This window comes from Mesoplodon densirostris, chromosome 14 (assembly GCF_025265405.1).
Source record: "Mesoplodon densirostris isolate mMesDen1 chromosome 14, mMesDen1 primary haplotype, whole genome shotgun sequence".
Classification (NCBI taxonomy): Eukaryota; Metazoa; Chordata; class Mammalia; order Artiodactyla; family Ziphiidae; genus Mesoplodon; species Mesoplodon densirostris.
Window position 1 is genome coordinate 15,318,305 of NC_082674.1, and position 15,254 is coordinate 15,333,558.

The following is a 15,254-nucleotide window of genomic DNA, read 5'->3' on the forward strand; positions in this document are numbered from 1 at the left end:
TTCTCTTTAAACTCTTCTCTCCAGGCCCTTTCTTAAAAGCATGTAAACATACTCAGATCTATTCCTCTTCAAAACTACCACCTCAGATAAAAACAAACAAACAAATAACTCTCCCTTCAACCCTAAGTTCCCTTCTAACTACCGCCCTATTTCTACCATTCCTTTCCCAGCCAAACTTCTTGAAAGAGTTATCCACACTGTAATCTTTGCTTCCTCACCTCGCACTCAACCCTCAAGCCAACACAGTCTGGCTTCTGCCCCATAACTCCCCTGTGGGGAAGGTGAAACTGCCTTTGTGGAGATCACTAATGGCCTCTTGATAAATCCAATGGATGCTTTTTTCTTTTTCTTTCCTTTTTTTTTAAGTACTTAAATTATTTTATTTCATGTTTTTACTTTTTTTTATTGGAGTCTAATTGCTTTACAATGTTGTGTTAAGTTTCTGCTGTAAAACAAAGTAAATCAGCTATATGTGTACATATATCCCCTCTCTCTTAAGCCTCCCTCCCACCCTCCTCCCTGTCTTTTATTTTGTTTTGACCACCTCTTCCTTCCTTCTTGGTTTCTGTGACATCTCCAAGACTTCTACTTTTCAGTATCCTTTATGGAATTCTCTTCTCCTATCCATCCATTAAATGTGCTGGTTCTCACTCTACAGATGGCCCCTGAGTTTTCCATCTATTCCAATGGTTTAAATTACCATCCCTATGCTGGTGATTCCCAAAATTATGCCTTCAACCCAGATATTTCTAAGCTGCAGGCGTAAATATCTAACTGTGGTCTAGACATATTTACTTGGATGTCCTATGGGATGACAAAATCAACATGTTGAAAACTGAAATCTCCCCTCAAAACCAATCTTTTCCCACATCCCTTATTTCAATGAAAGGTACCACCATCCATCCAGTGGCAAAGCTAAGAACCTGATATCACTCTAGACACTTCCATCCTCTCATCCCCAACCCAATCAATAACAAGGTCCTATCTGTTCTACTATCTAAGTATCTCTAGAATATGTCTACTTACTTCCATCTTCCTTGTCATCACCCTGGTTCAGGCTACCATCCACCATGATCTATCACCTGAATTACCATAGTAATTTCCTAACTGGTACACCTGCCCCATCTTTCTTCCCTTTCTCCTTTCTTCATATTGCAAACATAGAGATGTTCCTAAAGAACAAATCTGACCCCATGGCTCCCATTCTTAAAAGCTTTCATTGGACAAAAAACAAAACAAAAAAAACCTTTCATTGGCTTCCCAATGATCTTAGAGTTAAGTCCAAACTCCTTGTATAACTTATAATCTGCATGATCTGGCCTCTGCTAATCTTTCTAATTTCATCACATACAGCTCTTCTTCCTTTAGTATTATACTATACTGATTCTCAAAATTGTTTCAATATCCCAAAACATGGCTAAGTTCAACTCCTCTGGACCTCCTCAAATGCTATCTCTTAGGCCTAGGACATTCTACACACCAACCTTCTTTGTGGCTAATGCCTCAGCACAGATATCATTTCCTTTAGGATGCCTTCCCTGGTCCCTCTAAGTCTAGGCTACATAATTCTTCTACATGTTGCTGTCTTTTCCCTGTCTTAGTACCTATCACAACGCATTGTAATTGCTTGGTTACTTACCCATCTCTCCTGATCTAGATCTGGAATATTTTTTTGCTGTATCTAGTGCCTAGAACTACAGCTGTCACTTTGAACACTCTCAGAAACAGAATTTTTTTATACCAAAAATTTTTTTTAAATAAATTCTTTCTTTAATAGAGAGAACTTCACACTAAAACAAAGGTACAGACTCTCAGAAGGCCTGGTGTTATCTACGAACTAGAATTTTAAAGACATAGGTTTGAAGGCTACAAAACAACAAACAATGACATGCTCAGTTCTATTAAAAAATGACTAGATCATTTCACAATATATAAAAATACTGAATCATTATGTTGTACACCTGAAACTAATGTTATATGTCAATTTTATCTCAATTTTTAAAAAGTGATAGATCTCTATATACTTTTTGAAACTAAAATCTACATATTTATAATACAGTCTAACAAGTGTAAAGATAAATCATATAATTAGGTAGACATATTTAAAATAACTGAGAAATTAATTCATTTTTTTCCAGTACTGTAGAAAAAAGAATTTAAATAGACTTTTTACTTGAATATACTTAAAAATAAGTAATTCTTAAATGTCATCAAATTGTACAGTAACTATTTTCTCTTTTAATGTTTATTTTTCTGTCAGAACATATGATAATTAATTTAAATTTAATTTAAACCTCTAAAGATTAAAAATGTCAGCTAAATCTTGATCTTAGCTCTGGATGTAAAAATGCATTACCATCCACTGAACCAACTATCACAGCCCCATCCTCATATACAATGCAGATCTTCTGTCCGTCAGCATTCCAGCTCATGCTTCGAACCACTGATTTATTTCTATTGTTGATCATCTCCTCATACCAAGAGCCTGTTTTCACAAAGAAAAACAAATGACAAGTCAAAACTTTCACATCTAATAAATGGGACTTCAGAGTTGAAACATTCCATAAAATACACTGTGGGATAAATAACTGCAAAGCTTTCTACAACCTGAGACATTAAACTATGAAATCTTTAAATCCAACAGAACAAGATGAAAAACTAACTTAGGCCTTGACGAATAATTGCTTCAAAGATTACCACAGAAAACACAATAAATGCCCATCTTTTTTTTTCTCTCTCTCTCTTTCTCGCTTTCTTTCTTTCTTCCTTTTTTTCTGTCAATTAAAAAATAAAACTTCATGTGCTTCTGAAGGCCGAAACAACTGATTTTTCTCAAAGTCTGACTTTTCCCACTTGAGAACACCTCAGATAATAACCAAGGGAAGAACAAAATAACCACAATTACTTCATAAGTATGCACAAACTCTCCAATGACTAATTATAGGCATATTAAATATAAGCATATTATGTAAAAGCTCTAAGACTGCTTGAAAAAACTTTTAAACAGTTCATATCACATTAGTGATATCACATCACTAATGCTGAGTGACAAAAACGTTCTTGTACATGAGGTTGGAGTGAGATGTGACTTGTCTCAAGGTGTAACCAAATGTGAGGCAAATCACAGGGCTATTCTGTTTTCTTTTTGTTTTTCAAAAGGCTTTACTACATTCTGGTACAGGAATTCTGGCCTGAAGCCAAGCAAGTAATCATGTAACATGGAATAACTAGTCAGAGCAGGGTATTATCCATCAAGACTGAGGCTCAGAGAAGATCTACTTTGGAAAAAGACAAAGTTTAATCTCCTATATTTTCACATTCTACTCACTACACACATATACACAGACATAAACTTTAAAAATAAATAAATGAGTTTGTGTACTACAGCATGTTTTAATTAAGAATTTTAAAAGGTATACACCATAAAGGTTTTTAAAACAAAACACATAAACTAAGGTACACTTTTCATTTAAAGATGATGGCTACAGGCCCCAAGAGAACATGTTTATGAGTTATTTATCTGGTAATAGTGATGCATCTAAATTAATCCCTCTCTTGTTCTCTCTTGTGTGCAAAAGACACAAATTGTGAGCCAGTAGTCAGAGCTGAGATAAAATCTATATCCAAGAAGGAAAAGGAAGCTAACTGACTCATTAAAGGAAATTAATTATTGCTTTTGACATCTTTATAAATGTGTTTTTATCTGCTGAACTAACTCCAGCCACTGACCACAGAGAAACTAATCTTACTGGAAACCTGAAAACAAGAGCTATCTCAAGCAGAAATGACTCTGCCAAGAGCCTAAGTTCAGTTTGAAGATAACCAACAGTCACATAATTCACTTTCTTAATGCAAGGTCACAGTTCAAAAGAAATAAGGTTAAAGGGAAAAGTAGGAAGCCATAAACCCAGAAATCTCACCCCTGTGAACTCCTACTGCCAGTTAAAATGGGTCTATTTCAAAGATGTTATTTCCCCATTCAAGTACTGTAATCCAGACTCCAATTTGGGAAAGATTAAATAAGCTCTCCTAAAATACCTTTATATAACATCCAAACAATGATAAGACCATTTTGATCACTGGTAGTCAACTTCTGATATTGTTCATTCCATGTTACAACTTGAACAGAACCTAAAAAATTATAAGACAATTTAGAAACTAAAAAAGAGCTACAATTAATTTCAAATTTATATTTTTATAATAAACACCAAGAGCATGTTAAAATCAATATTGTTCCTGGGCAACAAACAGCAATGAACAGTCTTTAATATTACTCAAAAATGTTCATAGGATGCAGTTACTATTATCACTCATTTCTACAATAATGCATAATACTAATTTTCATGTTTATTCCTATTTCATGCCAGCTAAGGTACCAATTATGATCAGCTGCAAAAGCTGCTATGTATCTGATGGCCAAAACAAATGTAAGTAAGATTTACCCAATTTGCCTGACTCCCCAAGATTATATGCCCAAAGGACATCACAATAAGTACTTGTTTTGGGGGGGAGGTGGTATTTGTTTGTCATTAATATGTCCCCTAATCTCTCCCCCTGCACCACACCTTGTTTTCCATCCTAGTAGTAACACACTCTTGAGCAGCTCTTAAACCTCTGGGTTATAGGAACAAATTTTTTTTTTTTTAGTTTTTTTATCCTTAAATATTTATTGTATATTTCCTAAGAACAAGGACATTCTCTTTCAAAATTATTTTACAAATTAGAAATTTTAACACTGATACAATATTATCTCCAACCCACAGTCCACATTTAAGTTTTATCAATTGTCCAAATAATGTCCTTTATAGATACTTGTTTTTCTCATTTCAAGATCTAGTCTAGGATCATCTAATACATTCAGTTGTCAGGTCTCTTTAGTCTACTTTTATCTGGGACTATAAAACAGACTCTAAAAAAGGATTATATCCTATCCATAGACAGATAACAGTATTTTTAATATTTAAAATTACAGCTACTTTTTTTCATATCTATTGAAGATGTTATTTAATCATGTGAAAGTTGTTGAATGATTCTAGGCTGTGTTAATTACGGCTAAATAGAAATGATTACTTTAAATATTACCATCATTACCATCATTTAAAATGATGACATTTTTGCATTAAGTATATGGTTTCTAAATACCTAAAGACAATACTATTCAAATATGATTTAAAAATTTACGTGACTCACCACTATGACCTTCAAGAGTCTGATTCATAGAAAGGTTACTAGGGGCTGCAAGACCCCTCAATTTTGCATCATCTAGAACAAAAACAAAAACAAAAACTACTATGGAAAATATATAAAAGTGACAGATTATAAGATTTTGATATTTCTTGCTTTTTTTGAAAGGAGTTCCTATTCCTGGACAATATTAGAAAGATTTTTTTAAGCATGCCTTATCCTGATCTGTTTTTCTCAACATGGACAATAACACCTACCCCCTTGCAAAGATGTTATTCTGGCAAAATAAAGCAAAATGTATAAAAGAACATTGTTTATTCAGTATACTGAATATATTAGTAATTATTATTGCTACTTATTCCTTCCCAAAAGATAACACATAGAAGTATTTATGACATATAGATTGAGAATTCTAAAGCATAAGAGGGATCAAAAAGCAAAGACTTTGGAAACTAGTTTTTACTAGATTTTGCAGAATCTTATATTCATTCATTCATTCATTCAACAAATATTTATTGAATGTCTACACTCTTCTATGCACTGTGGAAGACTCTGAAAATAAATGATGAACAAAAGCCCTCTGCCCTCAGAGAGCTTGTAGTCTACTAAGGGGACAGATATTAAATACACACACGCCCACAAAAATATATATGCATACATATAAAATTATAAACTGGGGAAGTAAAGGCATAATAGGAGACAGTAACAGAAGGGGATTAATTTAGATTGAAGGGAGAACCAGGGAAGGATTTCTGAAGAAATGATATCTAAACTGAGACTGAAGGAGAAACTGGGAAAAGCCAAGCCAGGTAGGGGGGAAAGTATTCCAGGCTAGGAAACAGCAAGTGCAAAGGCCCCTGGGTAGAAGTATAGAGCCTTCGGTAAACTGAAAGAAGGCCTATGTGGTTGAATTAGTGGAGAATGGCATAAGATAAGGCAGAAGTGATAGGCACAGAAAAAATTATAAAGTTTTTGCAGGAAGCGACAAAAATTTTACATTTTCTCCAAAGTGCAATGTAAGCCTTTAAAGACTGTTTTTTATTTAAAGTGACTTATTCTCCTTGATTACTAATCATACTATAGAGAAGAATACAATAATACAATAATATAAAATGTCATCTCAGTAAATTAATCTTCACTTAGAAAATCTGATTGTTACATGTAAAATATAACATTTAAAACATTCATTTAAAAATACAAATTTATGGGCTTCCCTGGTGGCGCAGTGGTTGAGAGTCTGCCTGTCGATGCAGGGGACACGGGTTCATGCCCCGGTCCGGGAAGATCCCGCATGCTGCGGAGCGGCTGGGCCCGTGAGCCATGGCCACTGAGCCTGCGCGTCCGGAGCCTGTGCTCCGCAACAGGAGAGGCCACAACAGTGAGAGGCCCGCGTACCGCAAAAAATAAAAATAAAAAAAATACAAATACAAATTTATCAAATTCTTAAGAATTTGTGAGAGTGGGAATTATAAAAGTTGATGCTGAAGAAAATTCTCCTTTCAGGTAACATGTATCTTAAAAAAATATGAAAAATATTCTTTATTCTGAAAACAATCTCAGGAAAAAAAATACCTGAGTTCCTCTAAAACCATTAGTTCTAATTATCCAGTTACTGTCTTGGTAACATTAACAATAATACACATATATAACATCACAATCATCTGTCAAACAATTAGGATAGAATAAATGTTGACATACATGTTAGGTTGAACGTTATTTTTTTAACAGAGGGTTCTTTCACTCATTGACTCTTTCAAAGATTGTACTACACACTTAAGCCTTATTCCACTCTTCTAAAAAAATTTTGATACATTCTTCCTAACTTATAGCACTGAAAATCCATTCTAATGCCTATGGTCATAGTGACTGTGACCAAGTAAAATTAGTGATATGTGATTCCAAGGGTTTGCAGGACCTCACATATTTGAAAGTGTGATGAAGTAGCTCCATCTTCCCATTTGTTTATATGGTCTGAATTCACAGTTCTGCATAGCGGGTATGTTTTCTCTTTGTTAAACCACAAAGTACAGGGCTCTTGACAAAACATATTCTGACAGATGACAAGAAGTTTTTGAAATTCTACTTGACATGGTGAACAAACAGCAACCACATCTGAACACTGTCTTTTGCTGGCAGCAACTCCAGAACTAGATCATGCAGAAAATATCTGCAAAACGTACCTGAAAGTTCTGATGTCCAAAAAAAAAAAGTCAAAAGTTTTCAAAGAGGTGGAGTAAAGCCACCAAGATCCCAAGACGCCACTGAGTTACATTAAACTCCCCATGGCCAATAAACAAACCAAACTGGCATGGTATGTGCTTCTAAAAGCACATACCAATAACCCTTGGAATTAAAAGGCCTCATGAAAGGAGGCACCGAAAAAAGAAGGCATTTGAAACCCATGAAGAGGGATTTCGGAATGAAATCAGTAACTCCAGCCATCCAAAGTATCTCCCAGAAGCTCAAAAAGTCCAAAGGATTTAAAAAGATTAAACTGTCATAAAGTGACTGAGAATGAGAGATAGAACAAAGGAGAACAGAAGACCCTGCTCAGAACACCAGTAACCAAGCACACTAAATCTCTGAGCACCTTTATCTTGGGAAAACCTGGCTGACATTCATAAATATAAGTTTTTACATTTTGCATTCATAAAACTTGTTAGCTTTTATTTGCATCCATAAAAGTTGTTAGCAGCCCAATTCCAAGAGAAATTCCTGTTATGTGCTGCATAGTAAGTTTGACAAGCAGGATCAAAATATATGGAAGACATTTTGGTAACACTTGAAGAGAGGGTGGGGTTCTGAGAAGGAGCTGCTATGGGATCTCCAGACTCCCTGGCAGGATCACCTGACTGCCTTGCTTCTCTGCGTGACGGGCTACAAGTGACTATGTGCACATCCATGGGTACAGCTATGGACACCTGACCTGGTATTTCTGGAGCTTGGGTTTTCAGCACATCCTTTAGGTACGGAGTTGGTGTGGATCATGAACATCTCTAGAACAAAGGCAAGAAGCTTCGCGTGTCCGTCTTGCTACATGGGCAGGTCGGAAGGCTGAGGCACTTCCACTGCCTGCAGTTCCTGGAGGACTATGCAGGTGGCTACAGTTGGCTTGTATGGTCTTGGAACACTTTTTCTCTGACCTGAATGTTTGCTTTAGGGTGATACCTCCTCTAATGAAGATGAGTAGACTGTACCCTCTGCAGCAGTGCCAGGAAGAGCAAGAGATGCCATCTCTCGTCAGGGCCATTTTACCCTCAAACCCCACCAAAAGCAACTCTGGCCCAAGCTGGCAGCCCTTTAGAGACTTTCAGCAGGGAAATAACATGATCTGGTTCCTTTTTTTTTTTTTTAAGATCACAATAGCTGGAGTGTGAAGAATAGACTAGAAAGAGGCAAGAAACAATGAAGGGAGGGAAACGGATTCTCCCAACAGTCTAGGCGAGAGCTGATAGTGGCTGGGACTAGAGAGGTAGCACGAGACAAAGGACAAGGATGGATTCAGATACTCTTTGGAGATAGAAGCCTTGGGGTGTTGATGAAGGTGATGTTAAGTGCAAAGAAGGGGGCTTCTAGCTTGAGCAAATGGGTGAAATTTAAGATATTTATTGAAATGGAGAGAAATGAAAGAAGATATATGGGAGAAGGTCAAGAGTTCAGTCTTAGACAAAGTTAAGTATGAGATGCCTGTGAAAGATTCTTGCGGAGATGTCCAAGTCTGAAAAATCAGAACTGGGCTACAGATATATATTTAGGAATCGTCACCCCATAGATGGCATTTAAAGCCAAGGGAATGAAAGAACAAGTCTAAAGAGAAAGTAAAACGAAGAGAGCCCAGAACCAAGTTCTCAGGAATTCGAACAGTTAGAGGAGAAGCTAGTAAAGAGACTGAGAACTTACCAGAAGGGAAAGGAGGGGAAGGCACTATGTATAGATAGAACAGTAATTTAAAACATTTCTATTCTCCTTTTGTCTTGAAAAATAATGGTTCAAGACAGAAGGAAAGGTCAGATGCTGATAAGAACCCAAAAAAGCCGTCCATGAGATTTGGAAAATGAAAGTCACTGGTGAGGGAGAAAAAAGAGGGAGAAAGCAGACTGATACTCCAAGGACAGAGAGAAGATAAAAAAGTGATGAGGTCCCTGACAAGGTGAGAGGAGGTGAGCTCCATCAAAACCTGTGGAAGTTGGCCTGTGAGAGAAGAAGGATACTGCCTCCCCATCTTAACCTGATGTAAGAAGCTGGGGCAAACGCTGATTCTAGTTCCTTTCCTTCTAAGGCAAGGGAGTGAAAACTGGGAATGCCACCACAGGGGATGCAAAGTAGTGCTTCAAATGTACTCGGCATGCAATATCTGGTGATTGTTACTGGAGGGATCTGTTGCATCACAACTATTATTATTAAATACAGTAGACTGACCTTTTAAGAATCATCCAACAATATTTCTCATACTTATCTCTTTCAACATGATTTACACTCATTAAGTTCCAAAACAAATAATTTACTCCACATTCCAAGCCTCTCAAGAAACTATTTCCCATCTTGCTCGCTAATTTCAAAGAATACTCTAACCACACTTCATCAAAAATGCAGAACAGGGACTTCCCTGGTGGTGCGGTGGATAAGACTATGTGTTCCCAGTGCAGGGGGCCAGGGTTCGATCCCTGGTCAGGGAACTAGATCCCACATGCATGCCGCAACAAAGAGTTCACATGCCACAACTAAGGAGTCCGTGTGCTGCAACTAAGGACCCGGTGAGCCACAACTAAGGAGCCTGCGAGCCACAACTAAGAAGCCCGCCTGCTGCAACTAAGACCTGGTGCAACCAAATAAATAAATAAATAAAATACCAATTAAAAAAGCATATATATATATATTTTTTAAGTGCAGAACAGGAAATGGCGTAATTTTTTTCTTGAAAAGCCTTCAATATTAAACATAATAAATGCATTTCTAATGTAACTAAAACTTCCTACATATTTTAAGGGAAAAAATATGTATATGTACATATACTTATATATATTTGAGAAATATAAGAGACAAAAATTTCTTTCAACACAGTTAGGAAAACTAAAGTGTTGAGAGATTAAATTACTAAACATCAGAAGCCAAACTCTGATTGGTACATAAGGATCTACCTTCCAAATTTGCCTTTTATTTCATATAGTTAATCTAGCACATCAAAACAATTATTCTCTCTTTGCTTAGGCTGCCATGAGCCCTGCACATAGTGAGTAAAAATGAGGCTTTGAAAGTGAAACAAACTAAGTTTTGATGGAAGAAATTTTCACATATTGAGGTATGCAGAAGTCATTCTGGCTTACATATTATTTAGCTTAAACTTTATGCTAATTAGAACAGTCTGTTTTGTAGCCTATCACACATATCTTGTATATGTGCTTTAACCATTAAAGAAAAGTGTGCATTGTCCAGAAGTAAAGAATGTCCATTCTGGAGACAGAGATCAATGCCTCCCTTCCTGGGACCTCAATGTTAGTACTCCTTTGATGATAAGGCTCCCTTCCCAGGTGCCAAAGCCATACTGACTTGCTGTGTAGGAAGCAAATATATTCCTTGAAGGAATGTACCCCTGTCGTGTTTGATGTTCTTTGCTCTGACAAGAGATAAAACCATGCTGAAAACCATCTTCTTCGGAATAGTTCCTCAGAGCTGTCTGAGAGGCTGCCTCCCCAGCTATAGTCCTCAGTTTGGCTCAAATAAAATTCTTTTCTATTCCTATTACTTCACATCTTAGCTGTGTCACTTATTTCCTTGGGCAAGTTATTTCCTCAATAACTTGTGACCTTGGGCAAGTTATTAACTGATCAGCACCTAGTTTTCTCATCTGGAATACCTACCTCTCAAGATTATTGTGAAGTCAAATTAGATAGTGAAGGTTAAACACCCCAGACATAGAAAGTGCTCAATAAATATTTATAACTACCACTTCAAAGCTGTAAAGCAGTGTTACTCAAAGTGCGGTCTGAGAACCAGCAACATCAGCATCACTAGAAATGCAAGTTCTCAGACCGAATTCCAGATCTACTCTGGGGCTTGGGTCCAGAAATCTGTTTTAACAAACTCTTCAGATGATTCTTATGCCTGATAAAGCTTGAGAAGCAATGCTGTAAGGACTCCAAAATGTAATTTAGTTCAACCCTTCAATTTACAAAAGACTGAACTAAAACCCAAATATACTCAGCAACTTGCTGAAAGACATTCAGAAATCTTATGGCAGAGCTGAGGTTCCAACTCCAATCTCCTTATCGAAATCTCCAATTTAGATTGGGAATTGTCTAGCTCTCCGACCTAGAGCAACACTAGATAATAAAGAAATGTGAAGCTGTTTGCTATGATTCCAGAGAACTAGAAAAAGAGAAAGCAAGCTGTAAAACACAAGAGACTGATTACTAAAACTGTTTGTTTTAATCCCATTTTCTGTTCTTGGGAACTAGGTGCATAATTATTAACACATCTAAAACGTGGAAAGGACAACATGGGCCTGTAAATAATCGACCAAAACGTGAGATTTTCGTGACCTTACTGAAATGCTGATTCACATCATTTTTATTTTATTTTATTTATTTTAGACTCCTACTTATATAGCACAACCAATACACACAGCATAAAACAACATAATGACTTAGTTTTCATTCTTCATTCATTTTCATTTGCCATCAATAATTTCAGCAAAAGCCATCTGATGTTTACATTCAATATTTTCTGAACTTTGTTACAAAAATACTCTAGAAGAACACCCCAAAATGTTTGGGGTTTTGTTCTTTTTCCTTTTGAAAGAATTAAAACTGCATACTGACAAATACCACGGGCAAATCTCTCTGACCAAATGATTTTCCATCAAGTTCAAACATTTGGGCTTGCATTCATTTACCTGTCTGTGTCTCTAATTTCAAAACCTTCAGTAATCCATCTTCACCACCACATGCTATGAATCCTTGGTCCTTGTTCCAAGATATACATTTCAGCTTCACATTATTGGGAATGGCAACCTGAAAAGCAACCACACCCACTCTCACAGCTTTTCACCAAGGGGTTGGGAATGAGTCTACAGGAAACGAAGCCTGAAGAAGAAAAACGGCCAGCCTTGCAGAAATGTGAGCCGTTATGAAAATGAGCATAGTCCCCTGAACTGCCCTGGGCCCATTTGGGAAAGAGAGAAAGGACTGCCCACAAAGAGAAGGGCAATGACTGCAAACGAACCCAATGGGGAGTGACCTGATGGATGTTTAAAAGGGGGGAGGGGGACTTCCCTTGTGATCCAGTGGTTAAGACTCCCCGCTCCCAATTCAGGGGGCCTGAGTTCAATCCCTGGTCAAGGAACTAGATCCCACATGCCACAACTAAAGATCCCGCATGCCGCAACCAAAAGATCCCGCAGGCATCAGTGAAGATCCCGCGTGCTGCAACTGAGACCCTGCGCAGCCAAATAAATAAATAAATATTTAAAAAATAAATAAATAAAAGGGGGTAGGGATAACGGAAGTATAAATCTATATCATCAATTCATATTCCATTTCTGCATACACTTTGGCTACCTTTTTATTACTTTTCTCCTGCCCAGAGGCCTGTGATGATCCAAAGAGTTTAAATCACCTGGATAAGCAACAGGTGAAGGAGGAAAGATAGGGAAGCACAAAGTGATCAGCCCTGCAGGCCCCCCAGAAGGACCTAACCGGGGGCAGGAAAGGGAAAGAATCATGCGAGGGGGCTGCTGTCTCCGCCAAGGACTATTTGGGTCTTGGAGACCATCAGGCAGAGGTTCGAGGCTGGACCATGCAGGAAGGTGGGCAGAGGGATGTCGAAGCCGGGATCACCACTCATGGCCTTTCCGGCAGGATGCGGGAATCGCCCGCAGGTCGAGAGACCAGAGGAGGAGCGAGGGCGAACCTCGGGAAACTCACTTTCTTGCTCAAGTAAAAGAACATTCTGGGAACCCCGAGAGGACGACGCCAGTAGATAAAGCCCGGCACAGGAAACTTCTTCTAAGCCGCCAATCGGTAGTACCCGCGGCTCTTGGAAGCTCCGGTCGCCCTGGCAACCGCCGCCGCAGGGTTGCATCCGGGGCGCCGAGGGACACTTCCGGCGTCGTCCTCGCCTCGCCGGGCGTCGTACGCCTGCGCAGACGTCGCGGGGCTGGTAGACCCGCTGTCGCGGGTAGGACCTGGTCTCCTTGCTTCTGGGCTTTTCTGCCCAGCGTCCTGGCTCGTAGCCTCAGCTGCCCTCCGACTGGGAGGGCTTCGAGGACCGGCCACACCTCGGACTGTCGCGGCGGAACTCGACTGCGGTGTCAGTACCAAGTCAGTAAGGGCGCCCATTAAAATGAGGTCGTAAAGATGAGGTGTTCTGTAAGCCCCGAAGTCCCAACATTGTGAAAGGGAAAAGTTATTTACTGTATCTGGTAGACTGGCGCCGTTGGCCAAATGAAGGTACAAACGTGCATTTTCAGAGCGTGCAAACCTTCCTTTGCGCCTTTGGGAGATTTTGTTAATTCTGTTTGTTTTAGTACTTTTTAACAACTTGTTTAAGCTGTTACTGCAGCCCAAGGGTCCTTATAAAAAGAATAAGTGTGTACACTTGAAACTAACACAACATTGTAAATTACCTACACTTCAATTTTTTTTTTAATTTTTAAAAAGAAAAAAATATGTGTGAGCTGTGGGCTGTTACAGCATATAATTGCCATTGGGGCATAGCCTCCCATTTTTAAGTACTTGAGGTGTTTGTTATTTTCTTGCCTGTGGTCCACTGTATTCTTTTTCTACCTTATTTCTTTCCTCAATTCTCCTTGTCCTTTCTGAATGCTTGGAGAGTTACAGACCACCACAATTTTAGACATAGCGCAGAAACTCCTATGAAATTATTCAGTCTCATCTGTCTTTTTAATTTGTCTCTGGTTTTACCTTTTACCATATTTGCGGCTGCGACTGTTGATTTGTATAATCTAGTGTGTACTTTATGCAACGGTAGCTAATTTCCCCACCTAGAGTCTTTCCCCATCTCAGGCAAATAATGTTCAAATCCTTTGACCCGAGTCTCTTGCCTCACCCAGCATACTCCAAAATTGACAATGGTCCTAGCCTTTCCTATTAAATCTAAACCCAAGCTAAAATAAGATCTTCCTTCGGTCTTAAAATGTTTACTTTGGTGCCCCCACTTTAAGCAAGCCAATATGCTTTTTTTAGTCCCACTATTCCTGTGTGCTTCCAAGGCCATTTTATATATCCTATGATGTTCCTGCTTCCTTGGCCAATTGCACCTAGCCAAACGCACACATCAGGTCTCCCTGAGAAATCCTTCCCAAACTTAAGCCCGATCCCATTCAGATAATATGTTTGTTTTCAAATGAATGTGTATCTTTTTCAGCACCAACTACATCCCTAAGATACGTTTGTTGGCACCGGATCACGGGCTCCCTATACTGGACTCAAGAAAAAACTCAATTATCTAAGCCAGGGGATTCCAGTCAACTGGTTAAGCTTAAGACATGATTAGTTCAAGCTACTGATGGTCACACTCTTGAAAATTTGTCTCTCTTTAAGTACCTTTCCCTAGTTCTTGCACATGAGCTCTCATTTATTCCTCCTATAACACCATTTCTTTGTGATATATTAATATAACTGATTTGTGCTCAAATAAGTTTGGAAAATAATACTTGCTCTATGTCAGTTGCTTTCAAAAATGTTGAGCAATAACAATATGTTTCATATAATATTTACTGCCTTTGATGTGTTCATTTTTCATTTCTTCCCTTTACAGTTTATATTTTAGATTTTTTACTGTTTCTGGGTTTGCATCTGTAGGTTATATTTTCTTTTCAAGTGCATATATTAATGTACCCTCATCATTATTTTATCTGAATTTATGTAATTTTGTTTTATTCCCTCTCCCACAACATTCTTGATTAAAGCCTTTCTGTTTAACCTGAGCTTAAATTTTTAATTTTAAGAGCATGAGATTAAATTATAGGAAGAGTCACAATATTGTGTCCTTTGACAAGAAACTGTTTCATTCAAAATAATTGTAATTCAGCTTAATTTAAGAAAATATGT

General features: G+C 38.0%; 1 protein-coding gene and 1 pseudogene across 1 annotated transcript in view; both read right to left on the bottom strand.

The window, feature by feature from the left end:
• The window catches only part of WDR35 (WD repeat domain 35), a 60,842-nt gene extending 47,591 nt beyond the window's left edge, over positions 1-13,251 (bottom strand). The window contains exons 1-5 of the mRNA XM_060117323.1: positions 13,107-13,251; positions 12,077-12,194; positions 5,191-5,262; positions 4,039-4,131; positions 2,357-2,485 (exon numbers count right to left, since the gene is read on the bottom strand). Of these exons, the coding sequence (XP_059973306.1) occupies positions 2,357-2,485; positions 4,039-4,131; positions 5,191-5,262; positions 12,077-12,194; positions 13,107-13,130 (436 nt within the window). The 5' untranslated portion in view covers positions 13,131-13,251. The remainder of the gene's footprint in view (positions 1-2,356; positions 2,486-4,038; positions 4,132-5,190; positions 5,263-12,076; positions 12,195-13,106) is intronic.
• LOC132502079 (E3 ubiquitin-protein ligase RNFT1-like) lies at positions 7,067-8,434 on the bottom strand (annotated as a pseudogene).
• Positions 13,252-15,254: the final 2,003 nt, after the last annotated feature.